The sequence below is a fragment of the Astatotilapia calliptera genome, chromosome 14 (assembly GCF_964374335.1).
Source record: "Astatotilapia calliptera chromosome 14, fAstCal68.1, whole genome shotgun sequence".
In the NCBI taxonomy this organism is placed as follows: Eukaryota; Metazoa; Chordata; class Actinopteri; order Cichliformes; family Cichlidae; genus Astatotilapia; species Astatotilapia calliptera.
The window spans coordinates 16528965-16547562 of NC_137435.1; the positions used below are offsets into that span (position 1 = coordinate 16528965).

The 18598-nt window shown below is 43.5% G+C and overlaps 1 protein-coding gene across 2 annotated transcripts in view; it reads left to right on the top strand.

Annotated features, from left to right (window-relative positions):
- Positions 1–18598, top strand: part of cux1b (cut-like homeobox 1b) — a 53834-nt gene that overhangs the window by 1350 nt on the left and 33886 nt on the right. For both annotated transcript variants that reach the window (XM_026193484.2, XM_026193485.2), the window contains exon 2: positions 16438–16548. In XM_026193484.2, the coding sequence (XP_026049269.2) occupies positions 16438–16548 (111 nt within the window). The remainder of the gene's footprint in view (positions 1–16437; positions 16549–18598) is intronic.

Below are 18598 nucleotides of genomic sequence, written 5' to 3' on the forward strand. Positions count from 1 at the left end.
AAGACGTGTAGACAATGGCACTGTTGTGTTTTCCCGTGGCATTTTACATGCATTGCTGCATTTTAAATCACAGTTTTATGAATATTAGTAGCCCCAGTTGCTGTCGTCATTAACATAAAGATTGCATTATGTAGGCTTGGCCCAATTGTTCATACATTTATTTTGCAAACCGCATGGGCTTTGGGGTTTAAACTTTTATTTAGGTCATGATGCCCCTATGACTGGGTAGACAAAAGGACAGTGAACAAGTCTTCCCAGCGGGGCTTTGTGTTGCACTTACGCCACATCATCAAGGCTTCACTTCTCCTATTTATTTGATCCTGTTCAGTCCTCCTACTCATGCCCCCTTGTTCATGCATTATGTAAAAAAAAAAAAAAATTGAGACTGCTTTCTCTTGTCTTTCCTCACTATCTATCTCCCACCCCCTTCCTGCTCCCTTCCAATCTTTCGCTCCTTCTCCTCCCTCCCCCTCCCTTCCTTTTATATTTTTTTCCCTCTCTCCTCTCTCTCTCTTTCTCCTCTGGCCCTTCACCCTGCTTTCACCTATTCTGCCCACTCTGAACTGGTGTGTGTACGCGTGTGTGTGAATTTGTCTGAGATCAGTCTTTTTTTCGTAGATTGACTGCCAGCACGGACAGTGAAGGCACTGCCAGCAGCCAGGACATGAAAAATGCATCGCATAAGTTTGTGATAAGGCCCTGGGTAATTATGGCAAAGGCCCCTATCACAAGCGATTAGTCAGGACAGTGAATCTGAGCGTGTGCAAAAAGGCTGGCGGTTGGCAGGCCTGTCTGCAGGATAGGAATCAGTCGGAGCTGGTGTGTGTGTGTGTGTGTGAGAGAGAGACAGAGAGAGAGAGAGAGAGAGAGAGAGCAGAACATTCACTGTCTATTATTGATGACATCTTATTTACTCTCCCTCCCACTGAGAGGCTCCTAGAGGAAAGCCTTCAGATAAGGACCTTTTTCTTATCCATTTTATTTCTTCTTTTTGGGAGGATAATGTGGGGGTTAGCATGATATGATCGTGGTCTACACACGGCTCTGTCAGCCACTTGCTTTCGAATTTGCTTCCCTCTCCTTGTAATCGACGGGCAGTTCGCGCCGTACTTAGACTCGCAGCCTGATTCGTCTGTGCGAGAAGCACCAGCAAAGGAATGTTTTCTTTTCTTGTTTCTTTTGATGATGAAAATCCAACTCAAGCTAGATGTCAGTAGCTTTAAGCCATCATAGCGTGTATTCCTCAGGCTCCGACTGCTGATGTTCATTAAAATCCTATTTGATCAGTGTGTCCCATTCCCTGTGTGAGAAACTAGCTAGGTGGTTGTTACAGGACAGAGAGTGCTTTGAAACAGCATAGCGAGCTGTTAACTTGTCTTCTCTGCATGCCTTTTTTTCTCTCTCTCTCTCTCTCTCTCTCTCTCTCTCTCTCTCTCTCTCTCTCTCTCTCCCCCCCCCCCCCCCCACCACCACCACCAGCACCACCACCACTACGAACACAAATGGGTGCAACAGTGATGCTTTTAGCAAGGTCTTGCACACTTGCAAAGTGGATCAGTGATTCAGAGATGATGGCAGGGTGACAGTGAATTACAGATGGAGAAGGCTTTAACGTCTGTAATCCCTGTCCGTCCATTACAGAGTTGAGTTTCTTTAGAGGGGATCATCACTCTTCTCTCCTGTTGTTTTTTCCTTTTCCTTTTTTTTTCTTCCTTTTTTTTGACCCAGTCAAGCAGTTTGCTGGAACATTGCGTTTCTGCTTGAGAGCGGTGAGAGATTGCGCTTCATTACAGGCGAGCCTTAATAAGATATGAGTGAATAGCTGGGCCTTTATACCTATGGTTTGCGTATTTTCTGTGAAAGCGAGGAAAATTAGGAACAGACCATTCTGTTATACACAATTCCCAATTTAGGCCTAATAGCCTACATCTCACCTCATAACATTTCCTGGAACAACGCACCCCCAGAGCCATTTTGAAAAATAGTTCGCTATGTTAGTGGACAGCTAAATAGTGACTTGGATGAAAGCTGATATAGACCCCAGTTCTTATTCACCACCTCCTAATGGGTAAATTTTGGAAAAGGGTTTTGTAAGTTGATCCCAGAGCCATGGTCAGTGGCAACCTGAGTGGTTTAAATCTCTCAGCGACTGGCTCGCTGTTGTCTGCAGGAGTTTTAGTGTTAATTTATGAGCTGGTTGTCTGAACTCACTGGTGGGATATTTTTACCCCTCTGTTGCTGCACAGGCTGGGGGAGCATAGAGGAAGGGGGGCATCACGTCATGCTTTTACTGTAGCCAACCGCTTCTCTGCCCAGTGACAAAACCTGGCATTGGGACTGAGGTTTCACTGTGTGTCGGTGGGTGGTGAGCGACTAAGCATGAGTCAGACAGAAGGACGAGTGCATGTCAGGTCTTTGGGCTGTCCTCCGTCTACTCTGGTGGGAAGCTTTGTCATCTTACTTTCTGAGAGGTTATAGTGTAAACGTGTGGAGACAACAAGGTGCAGCTCTCAGAAAAGTCAGGGGGGAGGAAATAAAACTCAAACTTCTCATGGACCTTATCACTGGTTAATTCTCAGCAGAGGCCCATACTCCCCAACTCCTCAGCGATTACGCGTACGTCACTCTCGGGCTCGGTTTTCTTCACCCTCCCTCTGAATCGAAGAGACGAGTGTCTAGTTTAGATTCACTTCATCCGATTTATTATAAATATTAAATGTATTCCTGCATGAGAGGCATAATCTGACTTTTTTTTCTTTTTGTTTGTTTGTTATTTTAACTTTGGCAGGGTAAATGAAATTTGGACCAGTGTCATCTGATGTTTGAACAAAAGATACAAAGCACTTAACAGGAGTCTAAAAATAGGGGCAGCCAAACAGATGGAGTCAGCAGCTCTCAATTCAGGCTTTATGCAAAAGTGCGCACCAAACAGATTTTTTACCTTTTTGAAAAAGTCTCTGCTATATAAAAATATAACCTCATGTTTTTGTGTTCATCTTTGTCATTTTTTCCCCTCTTTCGATCAGAAAACCAAAAACCAAATGAAATAATTGTCTCCTTTATAGTAATTCCATTGTGGTACTACGGTTTAATTACATTAAAGTTCAGTTTTGTTTAACCCAAGACAACATTTATTATGTTGAAAACGTGAGGTAAAACGGAAAATCTGCTATGATTTGAACGCAGGGCGTGGATACGACATGAAGATGTTCACATTTCCTCACATTTTTTCTTGTTTTTCTTACAACAGTTATGCCTTTGGGGCTTAATATACTCCCTGGTTTTTATAGTGTTAGTTTATGAGTGTGTGAGGTATAATTTCTGAACATTAGGGAATGCATTTTTACCAATCTCCATTTTTATCAGTGTGTATTCAGCTCAAACACTAAACTACTTAAACCATGCGAATAAATCACAAAAATAAGGGTGTCAATATATTTAAAAAGTGTTTTCAAACATCAGCAGTAAATAAAATCTCTGTTATAACTCTTTGTAGGCAATATGTTTACCAGCTCAGATCAGTAGCTTGCACCCTTAACAGTATCACTGTAAAGTTTGGAAGCTGTGATAATATTTAGAGAAACTTTATCCAGGATCAAAATGTGGGCCCATGTAAAAATCGTCCGCCTTCCTGCTTTTTCTTTTTTTTCCACTGCATAATACAAAAACTTACACCCAACAACCAGCAGCAAGAGCATAAGGGGGCAGTTTGCAGAGACCTATTTTCAAGTGGCAGGCATTATTTACAGACCCACTTGGAGTCTCTCTCACCTACAGCATCATAGAGTTTCACCGTATCTCATGACAGAAGCATCCATTATCACGCTGCTCTGTATTCCAGCAGAGAGAGCAAGGGGCTACTGTGAGCGGACACTTCTCTTTAGGCTCGCTGTGGAATATACTGGCTCTTTCCACTTGTTCCAGGATGATGCCCACTTTATTTAAAAATCAAGCGCGCACTTGAAACGGCGCCTCAGAGGCTGATGTATTCCTGCAGAGTCTGGTGTTCATCTTGTAATATTAAGCCTAAGGTTTTCAGTAAACAGAAATCCTGCATTCCCGAGAGGGAAATGCGTCTTGTCTTGAGTTTGCTGCGAAAGTCAAAATGCAGAGAGAGAGGTGAACGCCGACTGGAGGCTTAGATCCACTTTTATAACAAAGCAGTCCACTCATACCCCTTTTTTATATGTACTTACATATGTTTTACATGCCTCCCATGTTTTTACATGTATGTGACCTACAGATTGAACCTCATATTTTTAATGTGTACCTGTCAAACAACATTTAGGGGCGCTACTGTAAAATATTTTAAATCTCCTCCATTCCCTGATCTTCTATCATTCAAGTAATTAATTGTGTTTTTTAGTCTTTGCCTTACTTTACAATCTCCAGAGTCATTTTCCACTCCACATGCAATAAATGAAGATTACAATTAAGCGTGGTAACCTCAGAAATGTGTGGTGAGAACCCACCCCCCGTGAATAATGCTTTTGTGAAAAAACTGACTTAAAGCAGCTGAGGAAATCTGAGCTTTTAGAAGCTGTTTGATTGGCTGTTAAGTAGCAGATTTCTGATGACCCGGCAAGAAGCGTCTGGGTGAGATTTGAGGCATTTCGAAGAGTTTAAACAAGATGTTAACATGGAAACATAAACAGAGGCAGCAGACCAGAAAACGAAATGGAGTCTCATTTCCACAAGGTACCACAATGTGATAATTTAGCCCAACTGCAGATGGTCACACACTGGGGGCCATGTTTTTTAACGGTTTGACTAATGTAGTTCTACACGAGTGTGTCAAAATCAGTTTCTGCAGCAGAGACTCCAGGGTTTTTCCTGCCTCAAAGTGGGCCTTTTGGGGGGGGGGTGACTCCACACAGAAGCACGGCTGGTGTACATATATTTAATGCAAAGAGTCTATGTTGCCTTAATCTAGAACAGACTGCATTTTCCTCTTATTTTTTTTGGTGTTTTAATAAATAAAAACCTACTTTCATCTTGAGTAAATAAATCCCCACTTAAAAACCTAAAAACCTGTCACGGCCCTGGTGATTTTCTTTTTCTTCTTTCTTTTGGATTAAGGCCAAAACCCTGTTACTCTGTGGCCTTCGCTTGACTGCTGTATCCAAGCTATTGGTGAACCACTTGTCCTACCTAATTTTAGTGCTGTTTATCTCACTGTTATCAAGGCGTCTCGGCTAAATAGGTTCTGAGGAGCCTTATGCAGACCTTATCCCATGTCAACCCATGACACCAGTATCAGTGTCCTGTTAGATCATTGACCATAGGTATTGAATTCTAATAGGCCTATTGGTGTGTCCTAATGGTCCAAGTATTGAATTATGATATTGGCAAGGGCTGATGGCCTCTAGATTGAATTATGATATTGGTATGCTGCGGGCTAATGGTTCTCAGTATTGAATTATGATATTGGTGCACTTTGATGGTGAAGGGATTGAATTATGATATGGGCAGCTATCTGCTAATAGCTCACTCTGTGTAATTTTCAATGTCAATCATGGCTTCAGTTGCTAGATCCATAGCCGGCCCTAAGGCTCAATACATCAGTGGAGTCAGGTGGGAAAAGCCTTCACCCTTTAGACTCGGCTCTCACTCCAATTTACTTTCCGTTACAGTCTCCTTTTTCACTTTCTTATTCAGTCCATCAGGGGTTTTGTTGCTGGACTCATTGCATCAATCTAAGAATAGGTGTAGAAATTTATTGTTTTTCTTTTCTGTACACTTTCTAGCCTTTATTCTCCCAGAATATGAGGGCTAGAAATGGCATGTTTTAATAAGGAGCCGGTTATAGATGTTAGATTAGGTAAAGAGTTTTATTGATTGCCTGTCCCTCAGTAGCTGTGTGTGGATTTAGGCTCTCTTGTTTTTTCCATGCACAGTTTTATGTTATAAGGCTCCTAATGTTTAAGTAATGGCTCTGAATATGAGCTAACTTAATTTCAGTAAGTGTCCACACCTTTGCCGTGTTTGTGTTGAGCTCATTCCCATTTTGGTAGTTTAAAAGCAACCAGAGCTGCGATAGTCCTGCTGCCAGCTCACGGAGTAAATGGACGGCCTGCTTCTGTGTCAGCCCTCTAAAAATAACACAGACTGCTGGCTGGGCTCAGCAGAAAACTACCACCGATTATGATGATTCAACTACCCTGTATTCACAGGTGCGTGTGTATATATGTGTGTGTGTGTGTGTTACATGGGGGTGGGTTGTGCTTAACAAATAGTTTTCTGCATTTGGTACAGTGTTCACTGGTTTACTTTTAGTTCTTTCTTAGGTTGGCAAAACTTTTGTTCAAGTCAGGAGAATTTGTGTGCTGTTGAGGTGAACCACAAAAGAAATCTTTCTAATTTGAGTCATGTTAATGAAGTGAAAACTTTATTTATAGTGGACATCAGTGGATGCAGTGGGTCCTTGCTACTTTAACCCTAGTTAAAGGCCGGTCCATGGCTTTGGGAAATTGTATACGAAGAACGTCCTGTATCTGCTAAATTCATTGAGCGTCCTCAGACGGTACGTTAACCTCTTTCTGACCTTTGACCCGAGCAGCTGTCTGACTGGAGTCAGGGTTTGGATGAACTCTGACCCTGAAGACCCCAGTATGACCTGGGCTGTCTGACTGGCCTAACCTTTAGAGCTAACAGATGATGACTTCACCATCTGTCTAGCCTCCTTGAACTTGAACTTGTGTGAAAATGGGGGTGAAAAAGAGAAGAGGAGAGAAAACGGTGTCACAGTTTATGCAGGCGGTTTTCCTGCCGCGTATCTGTTTTAGTTTTAAAGCTAAATTACCGAGGTGAGAGGTTTGAAACGTTAGGTGTTGTTTAGCTCTTTGCGTATAATTTGTGAGCTCCTGCTCGAGTTGGAGGAGTCTGTGTGCCCCAGTTAAAAAGCATAAAATTGGCTGTACATTGCTGAGCTTTTAAAAACGGGGGTGGGAAAAAATAAAAGTGAGAGTTGCCTCTTGAGGAAGGGGGAAGGGACTGTGTTTAGTAGACACAGGCTCATCCGCTGACTGCTGTCTGACCCTGAGTTCAGTGGTATGGTTATTAATAGGCCCAGAGGCCTCAACTTCCAGGAGGCCCTCTGATCAGCTCCAGATGTGGAATGAGTGAGGACAAATCTACGCTAGCCTATCCATGTTTCACATGAAGCAGAAAGTAGGAGAGATAGGCATTTGGTGCGACTGATAAAGAGTGAGGGAGGGAGGAAGGGAGGGACGGGAGACCTTTCCACAGCAGGAGTGTGTTTTGTGAGTCTTTGTTTTCGCGTGTGTGTGTGTTTTTTCGTTTATTACACTCTCTGCCCTCAGACCAAAAGACCATAAAAACGTATGGCATCACCATGGCGACCATAATAACTACCTATAAAACAGCGTGTAAACTGTGAAATAAGACAAACAGACCAGAACAGCCCTGGCTGGCTGACTGAATGGCTGCCTTCCGCCATAAAACTATTTGAGAGCCAGACTGAAGGAATGCCTCGGAGGCTGCTGTGGCTGTCACGACACATGAAAGGATTAGGCTCTGTGTTTTATCTCCTCTTTATCTGATGGTAATGGATAAGCTGAGTGTAGCCTATCATCTGACGCTTGGGCCGGGGGTTTGATGTTTTAGTAGGGTGACGGTTTGTTGAGTTGACCGCTTTGGTCTATTGATTGCTGTTTGATGGTTTTGATATGTAGGCTGTGTGGAACAGGTCAAGTCTTTTATGCAGTGAAGGCTCCAAATAGCTTTTAGCTGTCCTTCACTCCCCCCATTACTCTAGTGGTTCGTTTGATGTTTGGATCAATCAATAGAAAGAGCCTGCGCTCTTACACATGCTCCATCCTACTTCCCACTGAGCTCAATTCCTCTTCCTTCATTGTGCAGGCTTTATATCACATTCTCTCAACACAGAATAAATGATATAATTACAACCCATTACTTAGCCTAACGCAAGCTAATTATTCTGTCATTACTGTAAGGATTAGCTATGCTCATTCTCTCTTTCGCACTGTGTTCCTCTGCCTTTTCCTCTCAAAAGTCATGCAAGCAGAACAGAGCAAACTCTTACTCATAAAGGCTGAGTAAGACTAAGCCCTGGGACATGTTCTGTTGATGTTGATTGTATAGACCATGGGTGTCAAACTCAGTCAGGACGCAAGGCCACACTAGAAAGTAGTGACAGCACAGACTGGACACATTAAAGAGTCTCGACATACAGATATGTCTAAACTAATGAGGCATTTTGATGTATGCTTTTAATTTATGCGAAGAAATCAACATGCTGCGTTTATAGGCTGTGGCACAGCTCACGCTGATGTGTCATCAGGCGTCTAGAAAATTACTGGATACAACAGATAGACGAGGCTAAATTAAAATGTGGAAAAAGGGCATCACGCAGAGCAGGGATTTAATGTACCAGAGGCACATGAGAGTGATGCACACCTTTTTTTTTTCTTTCTCTCTTTTCTCTTTTTTTTTCTTCACTGTCTTGTAACTGTGCCAACAGTGCGAAGCTGCTCCTCGTCCTTATATGGAAGTCAAAGTGAATTACAACAAATCAAATAGGCTAACGAATTGAGAACAGATCAAATCTTAACTGAATTAGAGGAACTTTGAACACTGCTCCATTGTCAGAGCTCACAGACTTTGAAAGCTAAAAAGGTGTGGACGTTTGCACCGTTACACTGCTATCTTGCACCTGTGATTTTTTTTTTTTTTTTGTCATTATCAGGGTTTTTTTTTTTTTTTTTTAACCTTGCATATAAAACATTCTGGCTTCCACTGAAGAGGTTTGGGCCTTCCACCAAAAGAAATTCACTGGGACTGTGATAAAAATATTTTAAGTGGGGGTTTAATCTTTCCAAGCTTAAAATACATTTTTATTTATCAAATTGCCAAAAATATCAGGGAAATGAACAGACTTGTTTTTAATTCAAGTAGCACAGGCTGTTTGCCTTAACTTTATGAAACAATTTAGGCGCAACCTGTGCCACCGGCCGTGCTTGGGTGTGTACTCACCCCTCCCAAATGGCCAGGTCCGAGCCAGGAAAAAACGCGATTATCCGCCAATTGTTGCTCGTACCTGCATTTGAAGTCATTTAAAGTAATGGCGGCACTCTAAAATTGTCGGGCCCCGGGCTCGTGTGTGTGTGTGTGTGCTACCGGGCCTGAAGAGCCACACTCTTCTTCCAGACTTGATTAATCCCTATCGCCCCTTTCCATGATCGCAGTTTCCATTTTTTAGTCCGTATCTGTGCACTCATCCCCTCCCCAATCTCCTCTCACTGGCACAGAATGGCTTCCTGGCAGAGTGGAGGCATTAATTCAGGGATGAGAGGTGCGATACTCTCACCCTCTCTCTCTTTCTATGTCTCTCTGGTTCTCTCGCTCTCTCTCTATCAGCGCTGTGTTTGTAATGCGTGGCCTTTATCGTAGCTGAAACAGCTCACTACCCTCTGATCCTATCTCAGATCTCAATATCCTAGCCGTTCCACCCTGTAAACGCAGGGATGAAAAATCTTGCCCTTTCACCAATGCATTACACCCTAGCATATCGCCATACCCCTCTCCTCCCATTGCACACTCCACACCACTCACCCTTTGTGACACAGGCCTCCAGCTAAATTCAAACTCTGCAAAATGAGACCAAGTGAGCTGCACTTCTTCCATGCCAGAAACCATCTTAGTCTCATTATATTTGTATTTAGGCTCAGGCCGGGCTTCTGAATCCCCTTGTCAGATGATAGGTCAGGCAAAATAATGACTAGCTCTCAGTAAGCTTCAGGAGAGTTAAGGCTTGGATGTTGGGGAGATAAAACAACAACCAGTCTCTCAGCAGAGAAACATGGATCAATACAAACGAAGCTGCGGTGTAAAAAGGCTGTTTTTGATCCAGGCTTGCGTCAGCATCGCTGAGGTGAGTCTTGACAGCTCCTGTGCTGTTGGTAGATATGGATCTGTGTTCAAAAAAAGGAGCAAAACGCTCAGGGACCACAAGCGTCTTGTTAGACTATGGAGAGTGTTAGGCTGACCCCCGCCCCCAGCCGCTCTGCACGTAAACACAAGAGACGTGCACACCATTTCACAAAAGCACACACCAAAAAAAAAAAAAAAAAAGTGCTCCTCAGTTGTCAGTAAAACTCTTGTAGCGAGGAAAACTTTGTGGCTTTCACTCCAATGGGTGAGAGGAAAAGCACCCCCCCCCCCCCCCCCAAAAAAAAAAAAAAAATCAACAAAAAAAACCAGAGATTCAGGTAGATACAACTTGCGTCTTCAAACTCTGTGTGGTTTTGTGAACACAGTATCTGCTGGCACATTTAAAGTTGTGCACCCCGCTATGTCAAAGGTAGAAAGGCAGACAGGCAGCCAGGATTGTAAGTCTCTTATCTGTGCTGCTGTTGTGCTGTGTTTTGAGGGGGCGTGCCTGTGATCTGTGATCATGTACCGTGTCGTTGTAGCGAGCGTGGCTGTCGCTCCTGACTGAGCTGCCACCCCGCGACTCCACCCCCACACACAGTGGGTTTGGCATACAAAACAGTCAGCCGCATAGGGGGTGGAAAGCTGTGCTGGGAGTTTGAAAGGTAGGCCTCGTAGATTTCAGATAAGACATCTTTCCAGACGCCTTTACTGTTTACTATCATAACCACATAACAGCCTCAGACATGTCGGAGATAAAAGGAAAGATTAGCGACTGCACTGGCAAGACAGAAAACTTCATCTCTTAAACATCTGTGTCATGTTGCCAAGCACAGAGGCAGGAAAAGGCTTCTCACGTTGTAATGAACACAAGAAAGCTAATATGTTTTTGTTTTTTAACAGTACCCTCCTCTGTAGTCTGACTAATATGGTGTTAATATTACTGAGAAGAAGCGGATGTATTTTTGTCTGTCCCTTTCTACGCCTGGCTCGAATTCAAGGGTGGTACTCCGTTAGATTAATGTGTAAAACATGCACCGAATGTGGCGCAGTTAACCTACATGGTGTTTGGACTAAAGGAGTAGTGGCAGTCTACTTGGCATGTGTGACTGCAGACGGGGTGTAAACAAAGTGTTTCTAGCAGTTACAGTCCCAATTATTCTACAGAGAAGGAGCTGAAGCAAATCCTTGTGCGCTGTTCTCTCCTCGGCATGCACTCCTGGTCACCGTACGCTCCTGGCAGCACAGACGGCAGCTGCAGATCGACTTCACACTGTGTACATAACAATAACTTTGTTGTCATTCCACCAGCCTATCTGTCTCGTCATCGTCGGAGCGTGAGGGCAAAAGAAATTCCACAAAGTTTTGATACCTCAATTAAAGTGCGTCTGTCTCCTGTTATCTCATTTAGGCTGTAGTCAATATGATTGGTATAATAAGACATGCCTGATTGGGGCCTCCCATTTAATTAATCAGTCTCACTGTATCATCACCTGTGGCTCATTAGAGTAATTAGAGTGAATTAGTCAGATAGAAGGCCTCTCTCTGCCTGCAGACGAGTGTAAGGAATTTCATTAGGAGTGATGAACACACATACATACACCTTGGGTCTGATGGCCATTGGTAATGGGATTTGTTTACCCGTGACTCTTATCAGCGATTACTAATATTACCGCAGCGGTAGGATGGAGAGACGCTCATTTCATGTCGAGCGCAGCCTCTTCCTCCTCGCTGCGAACGTGGCTACCCGTGCCAAATTCCGCCGGGCGAACATGTTAGCAGACTTCCTCTTTTGAAACGGGAGTTCAAAAGAATGTGGAAAGACTGGGCTCCCCAAGTTACTGCAGCGGCCTGTCTGTGCATTCATGTGAGAGCACACGCGTGTGGAGCAGTGTGCAAGAGGCTTCTTGGCCAAGTCGGTGTTGAAGTCTCTCTAGGGAGTGTTGGCAATCTGTTCCAATCGTCTTTACAGCTGACCAGACGACCAAATGAACCAGGACAGGGACTGCTGCTGTGGGCCAGTCCAGCCAAGCCAAGCAGGGCTGTTACAGCAATCACACAGACATTACAGCCCACTTAATGCTCCCCTGCACAGACCACGTTCCTTCCTCGACTAAAAACTAGACAGTGCAGATTCAAAAATAGCGCTGGTGTTGTAATGAGCAGTTATAGAATATATTAAGTAGTTTTTTTCCCTCTTAAATGAAAAGTAAAATCTTTCAAAGTCGAGCCAAGGAGAGCCAGAGAGTGTTGACCTCAGAGGCTGAGCCTGAAGGCCCCAAACCCAGCAGTTTTTCATGCTTGATGGTTGTCTGCAGGCTGTTCACTGAAGTATTTACATTATCTAAAGGAAATGCATTTTCTTCTTGAGTCTTGTAATGCAAAATGTGGATTGTGTTCATTTACCCGGTTTTCTATCTTCACTTTTAGGGTTTTGTCTCCTTGTCAGACTAATTTGTAAGGTTTGTGTGTGCGTCTTATGTCTGTTACTGATGTCAAACAAGATAGAAGGAAAATCCCAGTTGAATGCCAGATGGCTTAAACCCCTGTAGAGAAGCCTTTTTTTAAATTTGAAAAAACATTTTTTTTTAAACAGTAATCAACCTCCAAAGTTTTGAGCCTAATAAACTTTATCAAAGTCATTAAAATAACATGTAGCGAAGCATTTTTTAAAACCCTGTGATAATAAATAGAAAACAGGAAATTTAGTTAAAAATATGCAGCATAAGTAACTGCAAGGATAAGACTTTTTAGATTTCTTTTATTTAGGTTTTTTTTTTCTGCCATGTTTGTCCTTTCTGACTTCTTTGTTCAGCTCTGAAACTTGCCAAGGCACTGCCCACTCCTTTCTGCCAGTCTGCACACGCTGTTGCTGTTTGTGATCGCTGTGGTGACTCGGATAGATAGTGACACATGTAACCATGCTTTTCATTATGAAAATGAAGGGTCTTCGTGGTTCTATTTAGCCATCTATTAATCTAGCTATCTGCTATCTTTAGTCAGGACGGTAACATAAACTCCAGAGTACATGCTAGCAAGTATCACGTAGCTGGACTGGTTAAGCACTGACAGTCCTAACTGCAAATCGTTAGCTTCATAGCATAAGTGCCTAAGTCATTGACTTAGTCAAATGACTTAGGCACTTATGCTATGAAGCTAACGAAATAATTCAGGCAGCTCGGATGGTTAGAGTTTATACATTAACATTCATATTGTGGAAAAAGTGTCCGCCTCTTTTAACCCTTGGTCAACAAGCTAACTTCCCAGGAAACCTGGAGATATGGCGAAGAGAGCGGCAGCATTTTACAGCTATGAATATATTTGCCCTATGGAAATGTGGCATGACAGTTTGACTCCTGTAGTCCACACCATCCAATGCGAGAAACTTAACAAGTTTGAATTTGATTTAGAAACAAAAATGAAAGAAAGAAGTGGGCATTGGAAGCATTTTTTTATATATATTTTAAGGAGGATGAGGGAATCAAAGACCTCACCAGTGTTCAGTATAATTTTTTTTAATTTTCCACTTCATACAAAAACAGCATCCAGCCGAGAAAACACAGAACTGTTTGTTCAGTGTTTCACTAACGTGCTTAAACATGACAACTTCATGTGCAGTAAAATTGAGCTTAATATAGAAATGTTAATGGTTTTCTAATGGTCACGTGTGTGTGTGTGTGTGTGTGTGTGTGTGTGTGTGTGTGTGTGTGTGTGTGTGTGTGTGTGTGTGTGTGTGTGTGTGTGTGTGTGTGTGTGTGTGTGACGAGCAGGCAGCGGGGATTGTGCACTTTCCGATGTTACGCTCTATCAGCAAGATGAGTGTAAAGTCTGCCTGTGTCTGCTGATGTGGGCAGAGGGGTTTGCTGCATAGTCAAAACCTGACTGAGTGTGAGGGTCCTTTTTTATGTCCCCCCCCCCCCCCCCCCCTCTCTCCCCCCAAACTAAGACCATGCCCATAATTACTTGCCCACTTGGCACTGAATCAATCCTCTTTCATGTGTGATGTGTTTATTTAGCTTAGCAGTGAGAATTTTTCTTTTTTTGGAGCGAGGATTTGGTAACACATTGGGATATATGCAGGGTATTGGAAAGGGATTGGACAGAATCAAGGGCGTTGGAGATTGGCACATGACCTCTTAAAGCAGAGCCCTAGTGGAGGATTGTGGATATTTCACTTTTATGAGCACAAAAACGGATCTTATTGATCAGCTTAAATGAATTGATTTACCTGCTTTGTTGAATTCCTTCAACACCGTTTTGCATAAAATTCGTGGACTAATGTGCATATCGGAATGCATCCTGAGAGCTCCTGTCAATAAAAAGACAATGTTGTTGCAGGATTTTTCTTCATCTGAGTAAGCAATACTATAAGCCCTGCGTTTACAGTGACTGTGAAAGGCTACAAATGAACAGCAGTGTATAACAAAGGAGCCATGCAGTGTGAAAGTTATGATCTCTGTAAACCCACAGTTGAAATAAGAGTGGAGAAATGAAAGCAGTTGTAATGGGCTTATTCAGACGTTACCTACGCTCTATCGGCCATCCATACTATTTCACATTTGCAGAATTCGCATCACATCATTGCAGAGGGAGTATTTCTGTTTTCCAAATGTATTCCATGTGCCTAATCACACAGCTGGGATGATTAACAGCAACCACACTTCGGGGATACACTGAAATTTACCCTCGTTGCTGCCAATTCCAGCTGAATTCACATCAGGCTTTAAAATAAAATTTCAGCGAGTGATTATAGTCCACGCTGATCAGAAAAACAAGGCTTCATGCATCATATCGTCGTCATATCAATTTGATCCTTGTATCTTGAACATACTGGGCCCTGTATTCTTGTTCCTGTAGCTAATCTTTACCAATGCAATAATTACACCACTGTTCATGAACTAGAACATTCAGTTTTTGACAATTAATTTAACATGATTAAAATTTATCAGGTTCCTCCTTTCATCAAGCGATGCACAAGCCTCTGCGCACGCTCGAGTTCACTAACAGATAGTGCAGCTGCTCCATGGCCATGGGCAGACAGGCTGCTACATCAACTGCTCCATGGGCAGTGAGAACAAGATGGCATGTAAGCAAGTGAGCAGTTTTTTGTTTTGTTTTTCTCTCTCCCCAAACATCCTGTTTCTCCTGCATAAAATCCATTGCAGGGGACAGTCGACCGAATCCATTTGTTATACTTTTTCATGGTTTGTGGTTAAAACGAGATCACGGCTGGTCAGGGAATTAAACGTAATGCTGATGGAGGGGGAAAAAAATCTCCTAATTAGTTCTTGATCACACTGTTTCTTCAGAGGGTTGAAATTTCTTGTGTGTTTTTGGGGGTGGGGTGTATAGGCAAAGTGGGGAGGTGGGCATGTGTGCGTGAGTGTGTTTTGGGACCTTGTCAGCAGACTGAGCCACAAGGGCCCCTGTGGTAATGTGTGTATTAAATGATTAGTGCGTTAGTTAGCATAACGGCCCTTCAGCAGCGTTTAATCACTCTCAAGGGTGGGCGGCCTCACAGGAGGTGAATGGGGGGGGGGGAGAGAGAAGGGGAGGCGGGGCAAAGGCAGAAGAGAGATTTAAACTGAAGAGAAGGAACTGCTGGTTGAATGAGTGAGTAGATGATCTGTAGAGAGTATGGAAAAATGAGGGAGCGAGCATGACGGAGAGCAAGAATCCAGCCGAAACATAATCCAGCAGCACTCTCACACACTCAGCGGAGAGCGGAGATACAATCTTTACAAGGCCTGAACGGCTTGTTAATGTCAGCACACGGCCCATCAGCTGGAACAAGTGCCATAAATAGCTATTAATAACAGTGCAAAATGGATGTGGACGAAGGTGGGACCTCCGTTCAGCCTTGACAACTGCTGCTGTTGATAATTGTGTTTTTGTTGTTATGTGGTGAGGAGTCACCTGGTAGTCAATAATTGGTTTGAAATGCCTGGGCATTTACTAGTAGTGGTTAGAGCGGTAACTGATTGACTGCCAGGGTGAAAGGCCTTCAGGTTTTTCCTTGGTGGGCCGTTGGTGTTGTGGTTCTGCTTTCTGAACAGGTTAATGCTCCAGCAAAACCAGTGGAACTTTATGATTTGATAGGCCTGTGCCAGAGTGGTCACAGACATATTATAGGTCAAAAATAATAATTTAAAATACAAAGCAACCAATCATATGTGTGTGTTTGTTTGTTTGTTTGTTTTTTACTTTATGCCTCAAATTTTTAAAACTGGCTGTAATATGTTTTGTGTAGACCCCAATGAAGGCCACAAGCTGAAGCACATCAAAGGTTTAGTTTTTAGAAACCTCTACTCTGTGGCCGTGTTTTCGGCCTACTGCAGCATTCTGAATAATATCAGCAAAGCAAATAGGTCCAACAGTTTGCAGTCTAGTCATAAAACAGCTCCCATCTTTTAATCGTAATTGATAACAATGATTACGATTATAATGACCATTACAGTAGTGATAAGTGTAATAAAATGTTGAATGCAACTAACAAAAACAACAACCTGTCTGTTTGTCTTGCAGAAAGAACTAGACGTCACCGCCACGCAGCTTGCCAACAGACAGGACGAGAGCGAACAGTCCAGGAAGAAACTCATCGACCTGAGCCGCGAGTTCAAGAAGAACACTCCAGAGGTGAGAAAATCGGATATTCACAGGCGAGCACCAACACACAGCCACGCGTACAGTGCGCCCCGCAATTCTTTTGACAATCACGCTTGGCCTCGGCGTTTCTCGGTGTCTGCTCTCCTCTTCATAAATGTAGCCGTGATTATTTACTGAGAGGAGTAGACGGAACAGAGATGCGGGCTTGGCTCCCAAAAATAGTCTCTCCATTAGTTTCCCTGAAATCCTAAAGAGACAAAACAGAAAACCCCTCAGGAGTTTGTATTATCTGACCTAGTTTTTTATGCGAGCAGAAAGTGTGGTCGGTGAGTGTGTGTGCGCGCGAGAGAGGGAGGCAAGGAGAGAGTGACAGAGCAGAGCAGGAGAGAGAGAGAGAGAGAGAGAGAGAGAGAGAGACAACACTACTAAGTGGGATCAGGAGGGAATTCTGTCCTGTTCCTGTGTTCCCATCACTCCTCCAGGGAATATTTGTTTCATCTCTGTAACCAAGGCAACATATTTCAAACCTCACAGCAAAAACAAAGTATTGTTGTGTTATTATTGGTAATGTCACCATGGTGAATTATTGATGGCAGCATGAATTATGTATGAACGGAGTAGACAGTGGATAGAAAATTGTCAACTCTCCGCGGAGTTGACAGTAGGCCTATTATAGTTACCACAGGATGGGGATTGTGACTATTGACTTCAGCATGTAGCCCACCCGCTGTAGAGGAGTATACACGGGAGGAAACTGTACCTGCATACAAAGGATGCTAATTTCACTTCACCCTACACATTCATCTCTAATCTCATTTCCAAGTATAACCGCACAGCTAACAACACACACAGGGAGGCAAGACAGACACAAAGGGAGAGAAACACACATGCAGAGGCAGCGGGAGCCATGCACAAAGAGAACATGCAGAGAAGGCAGAGGCACAAACACACAGAGGCAGATAGCCTAGATCACAGAACAGGACACACACATTCATCAGTGTAACAAGGCTGTGATTTAGGAAGGCTCCTCTGGCGTCTGTGTGGCCCCTGGCATCTCCCTGGTATGTGGAGGAGGAATCTGAGCCAGGCCAGACGAGCGACAGGATTCATTACAGGGCTGTAACAGCCTCAATAGGAATCAGCACTAAAACTCCGGGCGTTTGGAAATACAGAAGCATCAAGGCTGCCTACCAAACAGGCTGGTTCATAACGTGTGATGGCCCGCGCTTGATTAAAAATGCCCCGATCGTCTTGTGTGCATTTGAGGAGCCGCGTTTTTTTTGTTTTTTGTTTTTTTTTTTCCATCGCTTGCGTGGCTGCATGTGTATGTGTGTGGTTGACCAGCTTATAAAGCGGGCTGTCAGCTCTCTGTGGTCCGCACCAGTCAACGGAGATCACAGTCACATCAGATCAGACTGCATTAGGCTGAGCGGGAGTCCGTCTCTGATCCATTATTCAACAACCAGGAGACCGGCCCACGTTGACTGTGTCTAGTCTGCTGAGCTGTACTCGGTGTGAACTGCACTCATGGTCTGCATAATAACGCACACATGCATGCACGCACACACACACACACTCACGCAGGCTTTTGTAGCATTTTGAAAGTAGTGCAAAGAAATGCAGCGTGAAAACAAAGTTTTTATAATTCATTAGGACTGACACGCTGTTGAATTTTTTTTTTTTTTTTTAGAGACTACATCTTGCTGCGCTTCCTAAGTCACCTAAATTATTCAACCACTTCTTAATTTCCTTTTAGTTAGTCAAGACTTCCCTACTACACTGTTATAAAGGCAAGGGTGGGAATGGTTGTAAAATGTCCCAAAGATTGCTAGCCAGAGGCAGTGGTAGTAAAACAACTGTGTGTGTGTGTGTGTGTGTGTGTGTGTGTGTGTGTGTGTGTGTGTGTGTGTGTGTGTGTGTGTGTGTGTGTGTGGTGTGCGCGTGCACACACACACACACATGTTAGTGTTTAGCTGCAGGCCAGACAGACAGCGAATGGGAGTTCCATACTCCCTGGAGGATTCCTCGGGCTGGCCTGTCTGCTGTCTGCCGGCAGCTTACACACCAGCCATCCATCTCT